The sequence below is a fragment of the Epinephelus moara genome, chromosome 5 (genome assembly GCF_006386435.1).
Source record: "Epinephelus moara isolate mb chromosome 5, YSFRI_EMoa_1.0, whole genome shotgun sequence".
Lineage (NCBI taxonomy): Eukaryota > Metazoa > Chordata > Actinopteri > Perciformes > Serranidae > Epinephelus > Epinephelus moara.
The window spans coordinates 42,034,470-42,050,904 of record NC_065510.1 but is presented as its reverse complement, the minus strand read 5'-3'; the positions used below and the strand labels follow the sequence as shown (position 1 = coordinate 42,050,904).

At 41.2% G+C, this 16,435-nt stretch overlaps 1 protein-coding gene across 4 annotated transcripts in view; it reads left to right on the top strand.

Annotated features, from left to right (window-relative positions):
- The window catches only part of rptor (regulatory associated protein of MTOR, complex 1), a 277,608-nt gene that overhangs the window by 103,853 nt on the left and 157,320 nt on the right, over window positions 1-16,435 (top strand). For all 4 annotated transcript variants that reach the window (XM_050043590.1, XM_050043589.1, XM_050043588.1 and 1 more), the window contains exons 6-7: window positions 1,846-1,992; window positions 13,387-13,562. In XM_050043590.1, coding sequence (XP_049899547.1) covers window positions 1,846-1,992; window positions 13,387-13,562 — 323 coding nt within the window. The remainder of the gene's footprint in view (window positions 1-1,845; window positions 1,993-13,386; window positions 13,563-16,435) is intronic.

The following is a 16,435-nucleotide window of genomic DNA, read 5'->3' as shown; positions in this document are numbered from 1 at the left end:
TTGTGTTTTATCCACTGGCTTTACCAACTTTCCCCTCTTAGGTTGGTTATGTAGCTTTCTTAATAAACATTCTTTCTAGATACCGCTTTCATTTCATACTCTATCCAGCCTTACACAATATCATCCAAAGAGCAATGTTATACTCGCTTTTACATGTCCAATTGCCTGTGCATCATGGTCACCATACATTTACTTCATTCCTTTGAAGTGTTAGGCCCTGATCATACAGAAAGCCATGTAGCAGCTGGAGGCAGCTTTTTGTTATTGTTTTTAATGAGAATTAAGCTTTTTGCACGCTGTTGTTGCGTTGCTACACATCTCGCATCTCTGCGCTCTAAACTCCTTGAGTTAAAAAAACTTCAACTCGGGGTGGAAAAGAGCCCCACGTCATTTTTGCTTTTTGTTTAACTGCATTGCTTGAAAGGTGGGCCTTCTGTGGTAGTCATGACAACAAGTTTAGGAGAAAGGAGAAACTGGTGGTAGCAGCTGCTGGATACCCAGAGCTGTACAACTTTACAAACCACAGTTACCACGATCTCAATAGAAAACATCAGGCGTGGAAGCATATAAGTGCAGTACCTGAAACGACCATCATGGAGGCAAAGCTCCTGGACCAGCTGGTGGTACCCCACCATCCACACTCTTTGTTAAGGGTCTCATGTACCCACACAGATCTCTGTTTACCTGTGCCCAACAAACTATTTGCTGACAGCCTCTCACCCTCAACCAGAGCTACAGCAAGTACCCTCTGCCTGAACATTTGAGGAATGAGCTACTAATTATTACTAATTAGCCATAATTATTTTTATTGACATTAAGTAAATAAATAGATAAATAAACTGTACATTGATTACACAGGACAATTAGGGTAAGGAGGTGATGGGGGTTGTAAAAAGCCACAGCAAGGTTTTTTTTTTTTTTCCTCACAACAATCAATTTTTTAAAAAAGGGCAGTGCGGTGTTGTTGTTGGTTTGCAGTGTAATTATGGACTCACGTAGAACAATAAGGAAGAGTAAATCAAGATGTAAAGTAAATTTAAGCGGGTAGCAATGTCTATTGGCGATGCCAGTCCATGCTGCACTGGGCTGACGTGCTGAGTCAAGCAAAGCCGACACATGTGTATGGATAAGGGCTACTGGGCTTCTTGACCTGTGGTAAAAGGGCCAAATGACTTAACAACCAAACTTACAAGCGGTCCTCATAGCCTGCCTGCGTGCCGCGATCTTAGTTATGTGTTGCAGTGTAGAGATTTGCCAATCAGACGTATAATTTTGACTTGTTCATCGCCTTGTCCTATAAGTAAGCACCCACTCACAATGATGCACCGCTGCTGTCTGAACCTGGCTGTTGCCTTCATGTCCCCAGTACACCCTCGGGCCTTATGTCCTCTCCTCCTCTGTTCTCCTTCTTTTTTCTTCCACATTTTACCCCTTATTCTTATTCCTTTTCCTATAAAATGAAGCTGCTGTCTCACTGGCTGCTGAAACAAGAGATCAGTGGGGATTTGGTGTTAAAACAATGTCTGGGAAGTGGTGTAGAACCAAATTTTCCATTAAGCACAGAGTATAACACCTTTATAGCACCATGGTTATAAGATTTATTACTCAGTGCCTCCTTCTGTGTTCCCATCATCCTCATGCTTCTGTCTCTCACTCTCTCTCATTATAATTTTCTCTTTTCGACAGTTTCTCTCCCCCTCCGCTCTGCTAACACTCTTCATCAAACAGATGACTAGTTAATAATTAATGACAAATCTATAAAAGTGAGTTTTCAGCAATAACACGATATCCCATCTCTCTCATTCCTCAGTCAGACGTCTCCTTTCTCATCTGTCTCTCTTTCAGAACTACACCCAGTACATCCCGCTGTCCATCTACGATCTGCAGACGTGGATGGGGAGCCCGTCCATCTTTGTGTACGACTGCTCCAACGCGGGAATCATCGTCAAGTCGTTTAAACAGTTCGCCCTGCAGAGAGAGCAGGAGCTGGAGGTGGGCAGCTGCACACACAGACACACTCATGGTCCACAGCATGTCACAACACAGCAGCCGTGAATAAGGTTGTAATTGGAGAAAAAATAAACACGTGCAAAAGATTAGGTGAGTCATACAAACACACAGTGTGTGCAGGCAAACAGGGTGAAATAAACCGCTGGTATTTATCACTTATTAATGGAAACGTGGGAGATTTGTCACTTGAACACACGCTCACACATATACACTCACACTGTCTCTCGCACATATATACTGATATACTGTATTTATAAAGGAGGCCTAGGCGGTGTCAGTGAAAAAAACCCAAAAAAAACCAGTATGTCGTCAGTGCTGTGATCCAGCCAATCAAATGGGCAGCTGGATCTAAATCATTGAGATTTTGGTTTGGTCTTAGGAGCACACACACACACACACACACACACACACACACACACACACACACACACACACACACACACACACACACGCTCTCACACAGATACACGCCACTACCAGCCTCAGTCCCTTTCACCGCTTCATCTTTTTATTACGTTTTCTCTCTCTCTTTCTCTCTCCCGGCTATGGCATGTTATGTGAATCCCTAATGAGATGGCGCTGTCATTCATCTCAATTATTCATGGAGAAGTTTCAGCCAGACTGTAGATTAGCTGGGAAATGAGCGAGGGAGGCAGAGAGAGAGAAAGAGAGAGTGGGGGTACAGGATGAGCTGAGCAGAGAGACGGGAGGCAGAGCAAGAGTAAAGAAGAGCTGCTGTGAACGCTGTGCTACCCATTAGAGTAAAGGTGAAGGCAGCAGCTAAACTGCTGAGTTGTCGCAGTGTTTGACAGAGCTCGTCACAAGCGTCTCTCCATCCTCAGCCTCTGCAGCTCCTTTTTGTTAAAGTTCACAGAGGTCACTGCAGGGCTGCACTGTATACCCTTTTGTACACTGTGCATTTTAGTTTTTCAAAACAGGGCGTACTCCGAAGGTATTAGCTGCATCGTTGCACAAAAAGTATTTACTTAAAGGTGGGACCTTCAGGGTTGAACTGTAGCATTGCAGTAGGGAAATAAACAGAGGAAGTCCCCCGGTTAAATGCAGGGGATGTTGCATAACATCCATAAGCAATTTCACTTTTCCACCTGAGTGCTCGCCCTTCTCACCCCCCTTGTACAGGAAGGAGGGGTGGGGTGGTAATGGAAGATAAAGACAGAGGCAATGACTTCCAGAGAGTTTTTAATCATGTAGGAGATGATCCAGGCGGGGAGTCCCCCACCTCGCCCACGCGCTCCTGCACCCTCTTCCAACTGTCGCGACACACACGCTCTGTCAGCCATTTTTAAAATAGACACACACGATTCACATAGCACGGCAGGCCTGAACTCACCAGGGACTTTTATTTGGAGATGCAGTGATGCAGATGAAGACCAGAGCACGAAGGAGACGGAGGAGGATATGAAAGGAGGAGGAGGTGTTTTATCACTCCTCCACAGCGCCATATCAGCCTCCTCCTGCAGTCCTTTCAATCAGTCAGTCAGTCAGTGTGTGTGTGTGTGTGTGTGTGGGGGGGTGTCTGCTCTGAGTGCTCTATTATAGGGCCACCTGCTTCCTTTTAAATATCCCATCACTTCCTGCGTGCACTCAGCCAACATGCTCACTGCATTAGCTGCAGGGCGGAAAGAGGTGTGTGCGTCTACCCTGCAGCACTCATAGCCAGGACACGCCGGACTGTGAGAGCTTGTGCTTGCAGTTTGTTGTGTGTGTGTATGTTGTGGGTTTGATGTTTGTGTTGTTGGTGTTTCCAGGATGCTCACATTAAGCCTCCACCAGCTCCTTCTATCATTTTAATGAATAATTAATGCACGGCTGTAAAATTTATTGCTTGACTAGAGTTGCGTTTTGGTAGACGTGCGTGTTCGTGCATGACTGTGCTCCCCTGCTGTGATCGTGTGTTGTTACATCTGGAACAGACAGACACACACACACATCGTAGGATTAGTCTCATAAATTAGTGTCACTTTTTTAAAGAAAGGAATTCTCAGCATTTAAATAGTACCCTGATATCCCCAGTGGAAGAAAGCTGTCATGGTGATTTTCATGGTAATTTGCGAGATTACAGTATGCTAATGTGATAATTACAGTGGATGCTTGGCATTAATCAGCTTCTGCTGGCAATGTTGTCGTATTTACCATTTGGATTACTGCGGCACGCCGTCACACGCTTTCCCCCAAATTTCTTTCGGGAGGCAATGTCGTCCTCGGGTTGACACAATGAGAGGCTTTAGAAACGCACACCACTTTGTTTGTGATGTCTGTCTCTGCAAGCTAGTCGACATTTTCCTCATTAGAGAGAGAGGAGAGGAATTATGTTACACGAAGATTGGCACAGATCCATCCGCACGAGAACAATCAGGCACCCACTCACGCCTGCAAGCATTTCAAAGAGAAATGAAATATGCATGTTGTTAGAAAAAAGAAGAGACACATGCACAGTTACACACATTATCACACATCCCCCCGATTAATTAAGACTATTCTTCTGTATTTTTAATATCATGATTTATTCATGTGTGTGCAGAGCTTCTTATAGAGCGCTTCTGTAAATACATAATGTCTCACACTGAGATCTGAGCTTCAGCTGCTGCTGCCTTTTTTCCAACACTTATTATAGAGTCAGCTAATGAGTTATTAGACTAGCGGAGAGCAGGGAGGCTGTGCAGTATATACAGGAGTACGGAGGCATTACATAAATCTACAGAGCCTCATCACAAGCCTGTTTTTGCAGTTTGATTAGCTTAACCTGAAACTGGATTGAACATTTGAATCAGGTCATGGCAGTTTTATGAATAAAATACTCACACTTTCTTTACTTTTTTGTTCCTTTTTTCCAAATGAATTTACAAGGTCTACAGAAGGAATTGCAATTTTTCCGATTTAGTTTCGTGTTTAGTTTCCCAGGCAGCCTGCTGGATCATTTGTTGTATTTGTGTTCCTGTCTCATCTTCTAATTGACTCAGGTCGCCCTCTGGGCGCAGAAAGACGAGGACGTCCCCTCAGTGCTTGCCTCGGGTAGTGTGGTTTTACCCCAACTTGCATCAGATGCTGAGCTACAGTGCACAACAAGCTGGGAGGCCCGACGAGTAGTTTTTATTCAGGAGCTCTGGTGTATTACTGCTGTGTTTGTGGTTGTATTGGTGGGTCTACCAGTGTTAATTTTGACAGCTACTTAAGTTTTAGTCTTGGTCTTGGGACAAAAATGCCTATTAGTTTTAGTCACATTTTAGTCATTTTTATCCTTCATAGTTTTGGTCGACGAAAATTCAAAACATTTTTAGTCAACTTTAAGTCATTATGTTTTCCATGTTTTTTTTTTGTTTTTGTTTTTTTATCTTAAAACTTATCCAGTTAGGCTAATTCATGTATCAGGAAGTAGAATCAAGGTGACAGATTATATAAAAAAATCATTTAGACAATTTTTTTTCTACAACTACAGATCATTTCTAAACATTTACAAACTGTCATCCAGCAGTGTTTGACAGGTTTAAGGGGTGATTTACAAGCACACACTGACTAATCATCATTTGAAAAGCTCAACATCTCTCTATTTATGCTGTCAAAAACGTTGACTCCACAAATAAGCAGAAGCAGAGGAATAACTTAATTTCAGCCTGAATTCTTTCTTAATCTGCAACATGTTAGTTTGGAGGTTTAAACTCGTGTCCTCTCACAGAGTTGGTGATTTAAACTAAACTTTCATCTCTGTCAGAGAAAACTGATCTGACTTCAGCCTGTTTACTTACAGCACAGCTACACAAACTTTCCGGAGACAGTCAATGAGTGGAGTCCAGCGGCTGTTTGCTCTGCTGCCGTTCAGCAGCTAATGAGCAGTGCTAACTGCTAACAGCCACCACTGCAACTGACAAACTCCACATGTCCAATCAGCAGCCCCACCATCCACAGTCAAACAGACACGGCTGATTATTTCTTGCTGAATTACAGCTCACAACTCACACTAACGGCTGGCGCTGCTCTGGTGTGAGTGTTTTTGCTGGCTACTGAAACATCCTGGTGCAGACTATTTACTTGAGTATACCAGCCTGTCGCTCATGCGGCATTTGAAGATAATTATAAGCACAACCGTTCTTGGCTTTCAGTGTCCGATAGTCCATCACTAACATTTTCATCACGTCTCATCAACAAAGATAAAATATAGATTTTGTCATAGTTTTTATTATCAAGATCTATTTTCTAGCTCTCGTTTTGTCTCGTTTTTATCACGGTTTTTCGTTTATCAAAATTTTTCATCATAGTTTTCGTCAACGAAATTAACACTGGTGGTCTACTGTATACGTAAACGCTCATGTGCTTGTCTGAGTATGTTCTTCCACTACACATTCTCATATTAGTGCTTCTTTTGACATGATAGACTGATTGCTGGAGCTCTTAGTGCACACTTGATGTAAGGCACTTGGAATATTTTTCACACTCTCCTTCTGCTCAGCCGTCGTGCCTGTAGCCCCCAAAAGTGTTTGCAAACACAGAAAGAGTTTTAGCACTTAAAGCAGCATTTTCCGCCACGGTAAACAGCTGTTCAGGGTGTCTACAGCTCTTCAACAGGTCTTACAGTAGCAGTTTGCCAATGTGCTTATCTACAGTGAGCCGGGCTAAATGTGCAGTATATAATCACAGCCTATTTATGCATCCCACACAAACATTTCAGAGCAAACTGAAATTGGCTCATTGCAACTGATGGAGGGAGCACGGGTAGGAATGAGGAATGAAAATGGTTCTGTATTGGAACCAGCTGCAGATTTTCCAAGTCAAATAATACACCAAGAGTTGTAACAGGCATTTGTTAAAAGATAGAAGAGCACTTAAAATCCAGATCAGTAAAATCCAAATACTTCCTTAAATTGTGGTCACATATTGAGTCCAGTTCCTTGATGGACAGAGCAATGACAACGCATGGTTGAGTACAGTAAAGAAAGGACCAGCGTTTGATCAGTTTGGGTTGAGCTGAATACTTGGATGAAACAAGTATTTGGTACAGATAATGTACTTTTTATAAGTACAGGTATCTTCCGAGTATAGTGTTTCAATATCTGTACTCGTGATGAAAGAAAATCCTCATGTGGGTAGCTGTGTTCAATCTCTTATTCTTGTGATCAAAAATGATCTGAAGCTCAATTCTGTGGCTGCTCTGTAAATCATTTTCCAATTTAGTAATAAATATAGCAAGTTCTGATTGACTCATGTTAATTTCAGGCTTAACCTCTTGTACTCCACCCCCATTTTGAAGCAAAAACGCCTAAAATGACATATCCAAATTAAAATGACTTTAGCTTCTGAACTGCTCTGCTCTGTCTTGCCAGAAAGAAAACTCTCTGAAGTTTCTTGTGAAAGTGTCAGAAACACTCTAGGTGATACAGAGACAGAGTAATGGGCCTCTGAAGTCAGTAAAAAATGAAGATTTTGCCTAAAATAATATAAAAATGTATTTCAGGATGAATAACTGACTGTGGCTTCATCTGAGCAGGTAAATGACACTATGGGGCTGTAGGCACAGTATCAATGAACATGTGTTTCAAATTTGAAGAAGATTGCACAAATTATGACCATTCTACAGTGTTTTTTCCATGAAAAGATCCAGGCGGAGCTCCAAATGATAAGTCGGTCACTCGGCTTCAAAACAGTACTGTCAGTGATCAAACTACACATTGTACCTTATTGAAATCAGGTGTGATTATGATAGCTGATGTTGTTGTTGACACAGAAACACCATAAAATATCACCAAATAAAGCCATATGAAATTTGAAAGTTATGATCCCACTTTCTAGACGGTGTATCTCAGCCAAAAATAGTGGTAGGAGTGAAACTCCTCTTATAAACCAGCTAAGTCCCCGCTAACAGCTCCACATAAGTTGCAAGTAATCCTTTAACTTTTCCCGTCGAAAAACGGCATGACAGAACTTGTCACCACTCATCGCCATTTTGGACTTTGTGTGTTTAGGCTGCTCTGCTGCGAAATACATAATAAATAAAAGAAAAACAATGTTACTTTTGAAAAGTCGAGAGCTTCCTGAATCCGGCAATACCAAACATCACATGGTTTGATGACGTAGTACGCCTGGGAGATACCATTTAACAGAGGAGAATGGGAGCCAGGACGTTGGCATCCTGGTGGAGTTAGAGGGTTCCCACGGATATGGAAATACTGGAAAAGTTTTAAAATTTCACAATCACAAATTTCAGGCCTGGAAAAGACATGGAATTTGTTAAAAAAAAAAAAGAAAAAAAAAGAAGAAAGTTTTGGAGTCATGGAATTTTATTCTTTTATGAAATTGTTACATTAATCATAGATGACCTTCCATGTAATGTAGCAGAACAGCTTTTCTTCTTCTGTTGATGTAACTGCTGCATTATGTTTCTTCATGTTTGCCCCATGTTCTATCTCTCCCTTCATGTATGCCAGCTAGCAGCAATTATGTTTGATCAAAATCTGATATGTTTGAATAACAAGGGGCATGGGAAAAAAAAGATATTTGTTCTTAAAAACAGTCATGGAAAAGTTTTGAAATTTTATCTATGAAAATTTGTGGGAACCCTGAAAATAACAACATCTGATTAGACCACACCCACTTCCAGTTTAAGCTCCACTCATTATCTGTTTAAATCCAGCCCATGCCAAATACAGATACAGATAATTTTGTTTGTTACGCAGAAACAGATAATGGTGTACTTGCTCTTCCCTAAACTGGCTTTACTGTAGCTGGATAAGCCCTTGTTGCTGATATTGATCATTCAGATCAAGTTGGAACTTTAATTTCTGACAGTGAAAATATTTCATGTTCATTGTGCATGTGGACTACTATTTAGAGGTCCAGTGTGAAGGATGTAGTGGCACCTAGAGAATGGATGATATATGACGCATCAAGGGTAATGTAAACATAATGATTCTTGGTTTCAGGTGATTTTACACTTTTAAAAACAATGTTATGGGTATTATATTCCATTTCTGCCAATAGATACCCCGAAGTCCTACATACTAGATATTTAAGAGAAATACGAAGAGATTCCATTTAAAATGTTGGCAAAACTTTAGAGAAGGCATCCTGCTGCGTTCCTTTAATGTCTCCACTGTGGAAGTCACACGTTGCAATAAAAATAAAAAACTGGCTGCAGAGTCAATTAAAAATGGATGAGCATCATGATGCAGTTTTTCTTAGAATAACAGAGGCTTGTGTTTTGCAGATAATAACAATGATAATGTAATAATCTCACTCCCTAATTTCTCACTAAAATCAGGCAGAGCTGCAAAATGAAAGCAACCACCAACAGCAGTCAGTGGTGTTAAAGGGAAGTCTTGGATTGACTCCATTAAGACCCGTAGCTCATTAAAGTCTACTCAGCAAAAGACAGAAACCATATTGAACTCCCAGAAAACAAGTCAACAGTGAAACAGCACAATGAGCACATAAATAGTCAAGAGCTCCAAATATAATTAAAGTTTCACATCACATGTAAGCAGCCTCTATTTTTCAGGTTTGCCTGTATCGACTGAGCCGTCTTAGAGTGTGGAAATAACACACTAATTCTGCTCTTAGAATAGACGAGAGGATTGTTTACCACTGAAGACTGCCTGTAAGGGGGCAAGTAAGAGGAAAATGTCCTCACTGGGATCAATAAACTATCACATTATCATTAGGTTCTCAAAATGTCTCAGGCAGTGCCTCACTTGTAATGGTTGGTGTGAAAGTGTAAGGTGGCAAACCTGTAAAAAGCACTGATTTGTTTCTTCAGCAATCAAATTGTCTTCCTGTTTTGCACCAGAGAGGAAACAGAGTAAAGAAAAAAAAAAAAAATTATTGCTCATCCCATGCTGTCCATAACAGAAGCACAGAGATGAACTCAGTTTGTTTCACTTTTTTAGGCTTATTTTTGTGTGTTCCATTTTCAGTGTGACACACACACAATCCAGAAGATTCAAAACATCTCTGTGATGGACAGCGTTCAGGCGATAATAAATGCAGTACTTTTAAATGAGAATGAACTCACTCCGGAAAAAATGGACAAATTTCTGGTCTCAGTGAAGTCCGCTGCAGAGAGTTGACAACTAATCAAGTGAATAGCTGATTTGCTTTTTGTAGAAAAGTTTTCTTGGAGGGATGACATGATGCCAAATCTGAAAAGCACAAACTGCTTACAACAATAATGACAACAGTTGGAGCAGACTTGTGTGGGCATTAACAGGGTGCTAGTGCCTTCACCTGTTGCCATGGCTGGACATTTGCACAAACTCACACTGAGCCTTCAGATTATTTTTTTTAACTTGATTTTACTTCAAGAGGTCTCTTTCTTCTTTTGCCTTGGCATCCTTTCTTCTGTGCATATCTTTCTATATCAGCGCTTCTCTTCAGTCTGTCTCTGACCTTTCATTTCACATCTTATCTGGTCTTCAACTCAAGTTCATCCTGTCTGCTTGTGTCATCCTCTCCTGTCACTGTGTCTAAACTCAAACTCCCTCTAGTATTGCCACAATACCAGGATTTTAGCTTTTGTGACAATGCTGATTTCTACTGTAATACCAGAGCAAACAAGGAAATCAGTGAGAACCATCACTTCCACATTTTCTAAACGGCAGCAGCTTTGGTCAAACATATTTTTCTCTAAATGTGTGTCAACAAATGGGGCTGTCACAAAGGGATGCTCTCCACGTCTGTGTCTGCTGTGTCCTCTGACAGACATTTACTGACAAACCCTGGCCACAAACAAGTTTCATCTCTTTAAAGACAGATCGTCTGTCACCCAGCTCCTCTTCTCTGTCTGTCTCTCTGTCATTCATTTCCCCTGACAGCAGGTCAGGCTTTGGAGCAGATTCAGACTTAGATAACTTTCTGTGGTTGCTGCAGCTTTAAAATACCTCCTGGTATTTTTAAACCTCGTTCTTCTACTCAGACAAATTTTAGTATGTTTCTAGATAAGGCTGGGCAATATATTGATTTTATATAAATATTGTGGTATGAGACCAGATATTGTCCTAGATTTTGGATATGGCAATATCTTAAGTGTTGTGTTTTAAACTTAGCAGTTACCTTGCTTACTTGTTTTAGCTGTTCTATTATTTGACTTTACCTACTTAGTCATTAAATCCGCATTACTGATAGTTACCAAAAAACATCTTGTATGAATATTAGGGCTGGGGCGATTTATTGATTATACTGAACGTATTGTGGCCTGTTCCATGTGGGATATATAAGATTACTTTAATACGAACATGGAGTATAAATAGTGTCATCGGTTTTTTTAAGCCACCAGTATGAGACTCGCTTCAGCGTTGATGTTCTCTCATTCTCTCCTGTGGCTTCGTCCCTCTCACAGACACACAAACATAAAGAAAGACCCACATACACGATACATCACACACACATTCCTCAGCCCATTCCGATCACTTTCTCCTGAGTGACAGTGTGTGAGCAGGGCGAAGCATGTTTCTTATCTGCAGGGCTCCAGACCGCTAACGTTACTATTTAGTGGCATTCATAGAGCACCAATGCCACTTGCAAATATTATCAATAGATGAACTGGAGAAATGTTAGTTTGTTCCAGCTTACAGTGAAGAAATAGTCACACGTGACTAGTGTGTGTTTTTGTATCTGCAGGACTTCATACTGCGACTGTTTAGTTGCATTTTGTGACCATGGAGCACCAGTACAACTTGCAAATAATATTATTATTGTTTGACTTTGAGAGCTCTTAGTGTGTTTCCAGCTCACCGTGAGTAAATCCTCACATTTAAAGGTGAAGCAGCGACAGTTTAATCACTTAACATCTAACTGTTGACCGGAAGCTTCATGTTCACAGCAAAAACATCAACACTTTGGCCCATGACGATCTGGGTGCTTCAAAATAAAAGCACTGGTGGTTCCACTTTGATTTATTTATTTATAACAATACTATATTGAACTTCATTACAACAGTACTTATTTAACTTTATTATGACAGTAGCCACTTTATTTAATTTTATTGTAACTGTGGTTCATTTAATATTTTTTTTATTTTAGTAGTCCACAGTAGTTTAGAGAAGATTTTGAAATATTGAAATATAATCATGTATTGGGATATAGCCTAAAAGCTGCGATATTATTTTTGAGCCATTTTGCCCAGTACGGGGGCTGAGTATCAGTACTTGTCACCTTTAAGGTATCAACCACAGTAACATAGTACTAAGTAATATCTAAACTTCTCCAGTCAAATTATACCTGCACCTGTCTTTTTGTGCCAGGGGTCTGATCTCAGACTGTGTCGACTCCCTGCTGGGTCAGGAAACTTTCTGTTGCTACCATCTCTGGAGTTGCTCTCCTCCCCGAGAACGGTTAGTTCAAGCAGTTGTCCGGTTAGCACGAACATCCAACACCGGGCAGTTAAACTGTGGCAACAAACTCACAATGACACCAAAATAGCTCAACTCTGTCATTACATCTTTTAGGGTGTTTTCACATTTAGTCCTTATTAAATTAACCAAACTCAGTCCTCTTTAAGCGCGCCAAAAAGTGGACCGACAGAAAGGGGACTCAGTTCTTCTTGCGTTCACATTGTCAGTCTATTTGAAAGAGGACTCAGTTCTCTTTCTGATCCACGTAAGCTCTGATGGGGCCTCAGTCCTCTTTCTGTTCACACTATAGCCTATATATAATATATATTGATGTAGTTTTGTTTTTACTTTGATGTGGCACTGTAGTGTGATGATGAAGCCCCTCGCTTTCAGGTGTACTTAAAACTGGAGGAAAACCTTAGCATTTCTTGTGCTTTGTGAACAGTTGCCATTTGATGTTTTCCTTGCTCCATATCTGGAGGAGTGCAGTTGTTTCATTGTCAGACCAAAGTACTCCTTGTCCACTGGTCATGCTGTCGTTACCTGTGGCCATTGTTCCATTTGTTTATCATGCGTCCCACTGAAATAGCGTGTTAGTCACTGCTCCAAGTCTGCTTAGAGGGCTGAAAACACCCTCAATAACCATTGGGTAACATTAGCTGTGGAATGCTAACAGTTAGCCCCGTTACTGTATATGTATGGGCAGACTCTCACCAACCATCCCCTGCAAAGAGCTCACACTCCTCCAGCAGCAGTGACAACCCATACATCTAATGAAGTACTCTATTGGTATCAGTATCACTTTAAGAATACTGATGTCATAATGTTTAAAACCACACCCAGGTCTAGTAAATATTTTGTGAAAGCATCAATACTCAACCCTACAATATCATCGCAAAATTTAGATTGAGGTATTTGGTCAAAAATATTGTGACATTTGATTTTCTCTAAATTGCCCAGCCCTATTTCTAGATATTGCTCAGGTGGCTGTTGTAGCCCAATGATTATGTACAAACACTGTCATGTTCTTTCCATTCAGGTGGCAGCCATTAACCCCAGCCACCCTCTCGCCCAGATGCCCCTACCTCCCTCCATGAAGAACTGCATCCAGCTGGCTGCCTGTGAAGCCAGCGAGCTGCTGCCCATGAACCCTGACCTTCCAGCCGACCTCTTCACCTCCTGCCTCACCACACCCATCAAGATCGCCCTCCGATGGTAAAGTTTCTCTCATGCTTTCTTCCCCTTCTCTTTGCCACACAGATTCTTTCTAAGCAATAGAGGTCTAAAACATTCCAGATGGTACATTTTGGGATATTATGTTCTAAAGTAATGCTGAGGTAACGGGTAGCTGGGATTTTTGTCACCTAATTTTTAACATTTAAGTAGTGTTTTCCAATAATGAGTCCAAACAGGCATTAAACAGCAGTAGGAGAAACTTTGAATTTATTCACATAAGCTATATGGTTATTGCCTTTCACAGCAGGCAAGGGAATGTACAAGAAAAATTCTACTTTGGAAGAATTTGAATAACCTTTCTGCTCATGATCACTTCAGTCTTGCTGTGGCTTACCTATTCTAATTTTCATTTCAAGGTTTAAGATTAATATCGTGCTAGATAATGCAGTATTTCTCTGAAATATTCACACAAAAAACACACATTTTCCCTTTAGACCTGCAGGAGACATTGTGTCATTAATTTGTAAAGCCTGGTAGCGGCAGCTTGAATAACTGCTTGGACACTCTGAGGACACAATCATGAGTCCTGTGCAGAGACCAAACCTTGCTCTGAGCTCCAAACCTGCTCAGTATTCAGCTATGATGAGAAATATTCAGCTATGATGAAAAATGTAAACGGACATCATCTGCAGTAATACAAGGATGATGGTCCCTGCAGAGGACGCTTCAGTAAAATAAGTGAAAGATATTCAGGCGAAACGTGTTTTATACAGTGGCCTTATGTAAATGTAGCATGATGCATCATTCAGAGGACTGTACTGATGGAGCTTCAAGCTAAACTACAGGAGCACATGTGTTGCGTCAGCCAGTCAGCTGCATGTGGGGCACAGTGAGCGTGTGGGGGTTGCACACCCAAGCAAAGGTGATTGCATCACCTTAGATCCTGTGTCAACACAAAACACACACATAGATATGTCATTAGTGTTCTACATACACATGCACTGTAACTCCACATCCTGTATGTGGGGTAATTTGTCCGTAGCAACAAGTAACACAAAGTGTCAGAAATATAAAAAATTGGCCTCCGATGCTAGGTCAGATTCTTAGTTTTTACTTATCGTTTCATCAGATATTTCCTAATTTAGATCAGGAAGTCAGCTAACTTTGCTGGTTTGAGACTGTGTTTTACAGGTAGATTTACTGTATGTTTTTTATGTGAGGTAGTTGCAGGTGTTCTTTGCTTCCTTGTAATGACATGCTCTGCCAGGAAATGAAATAATTTGTGTTTATAAGCCCCAGACAGCCAAATGTTCCAACTGTAGCATCTGTACCAACCATACACTGCAGCAATCGTGGACATAGCTGCTGTGACATCACCCGTGGGTGTGTAGACTCCTGTTTGGAAGCCTTGAATTTGGCATTTTGGCCGTCGCCATCTTGGTTTTTTGGAGCCAGAAGTGACCATATTTGGGTGAAAGGGTGGAGCTTAAAGGAGCGAGGGGTGGATCAGACTGAGAAGCCTGTCACTGAAGCCTTGATAAAATGTTAACGGGTGATTTCGATAAAAAATTCTCCCCTCGTGTAGTTGCCATGAATGTTGAAATGATCTCTAGAGACAAACCTTTTTTTATTTTCAACAGGCTGTAAATGATGAGCATATTAACATGAAGGTCTATGTGGATTGACTGGCCTCTGGAGGCAGCATCAAGTGGTCTTTCGAGGAACTACAGTTTTTAAAACTTGGATGTCGGCTTCATATTTCAGCTCCAAAGGTTGCCGCTTGGTACCAGCTGTCCCAACTGCACGTTCAGGTCATTATCGACACGAGTCAATACAGTACTGATCAGTAGCACAATCAGATTATCTGAGTCATGAGCACTTTGTCCTGTAACAGGTGTTTGCCGTCTGTGTACGTTTTATTGTTTGCATTATACAACAACGTCTAACTCTGTTTTCAAAAGGTGCTTTATAAATAAAGTTCACTTACTCACTGACTTGCTCTGTCACCTATGGCAGTGCAGTTCAGAGGATGAGGTCAGCAGGTGCTGCAAGCATATGCAGACTTCGGAGGACACTGGCGTTGTTGAGAAATGCCTTGGAGGTCTACAACAGTCCTCATCTGTGTTTTGTTACAGTTGTTTTTCACACCTGATGCTAACCGTGTCCGTGTACTCATGAATCATACACATGTGGAGACCACCTTTTCACGTGGACCTGGGGTCTCATTCATAAACATTGCATATGCACAAAGCCTGAGAGAGGCATGCGCCCCTTCCCACGCAAAAAGTGTGATGTATAAAACAGACTTGATGGGAGAATCTTTGACCCATGCTTACGAACATTATAGAGACGGGAAATTGGCGATGCAGATGGTGAGGTGGATGCCTGATTGTAGAAACTGTTGAATATTTTTTGGCACACAGCATTTTTGGCTTTTGTTCATATCTACATTTGCAATATGGATCCCAGGCTTAGTTTTATAAATGAGACCCTTGGTATGGTACACAGTGTTGAACTGAACGTGGGGTCAAACACTCGGCCTGGGTCCCTGATGTGAAATCCTCCTTTGTTTCCTGCGGGTCTGTTCCATAGTCACTGTACGTTCTCGTAGATAAAGCACAGGTGTAAACTGAACAGAACCTTTGTGACAAAGGCCTGTTATAAGTGATCCGACACAGAGAGCTCTCCTCTGGATTTGAATAGCAAAAAAGCATCGGTGACGAATGTCTTAATCTTACTGCAAATTAGAAACGGAGTTGGTGGGATAAGAACTGTACAAGATAATGTTTATTAACCTAAATGAACAAGAAATATGTCATCTATATTTCCCCAATACTGACAGCAGAGCTGCTAATATCGAAGCTTATTTATACCACTGTCTTTAATAATTCACTTAATACGGGTCTTCATTA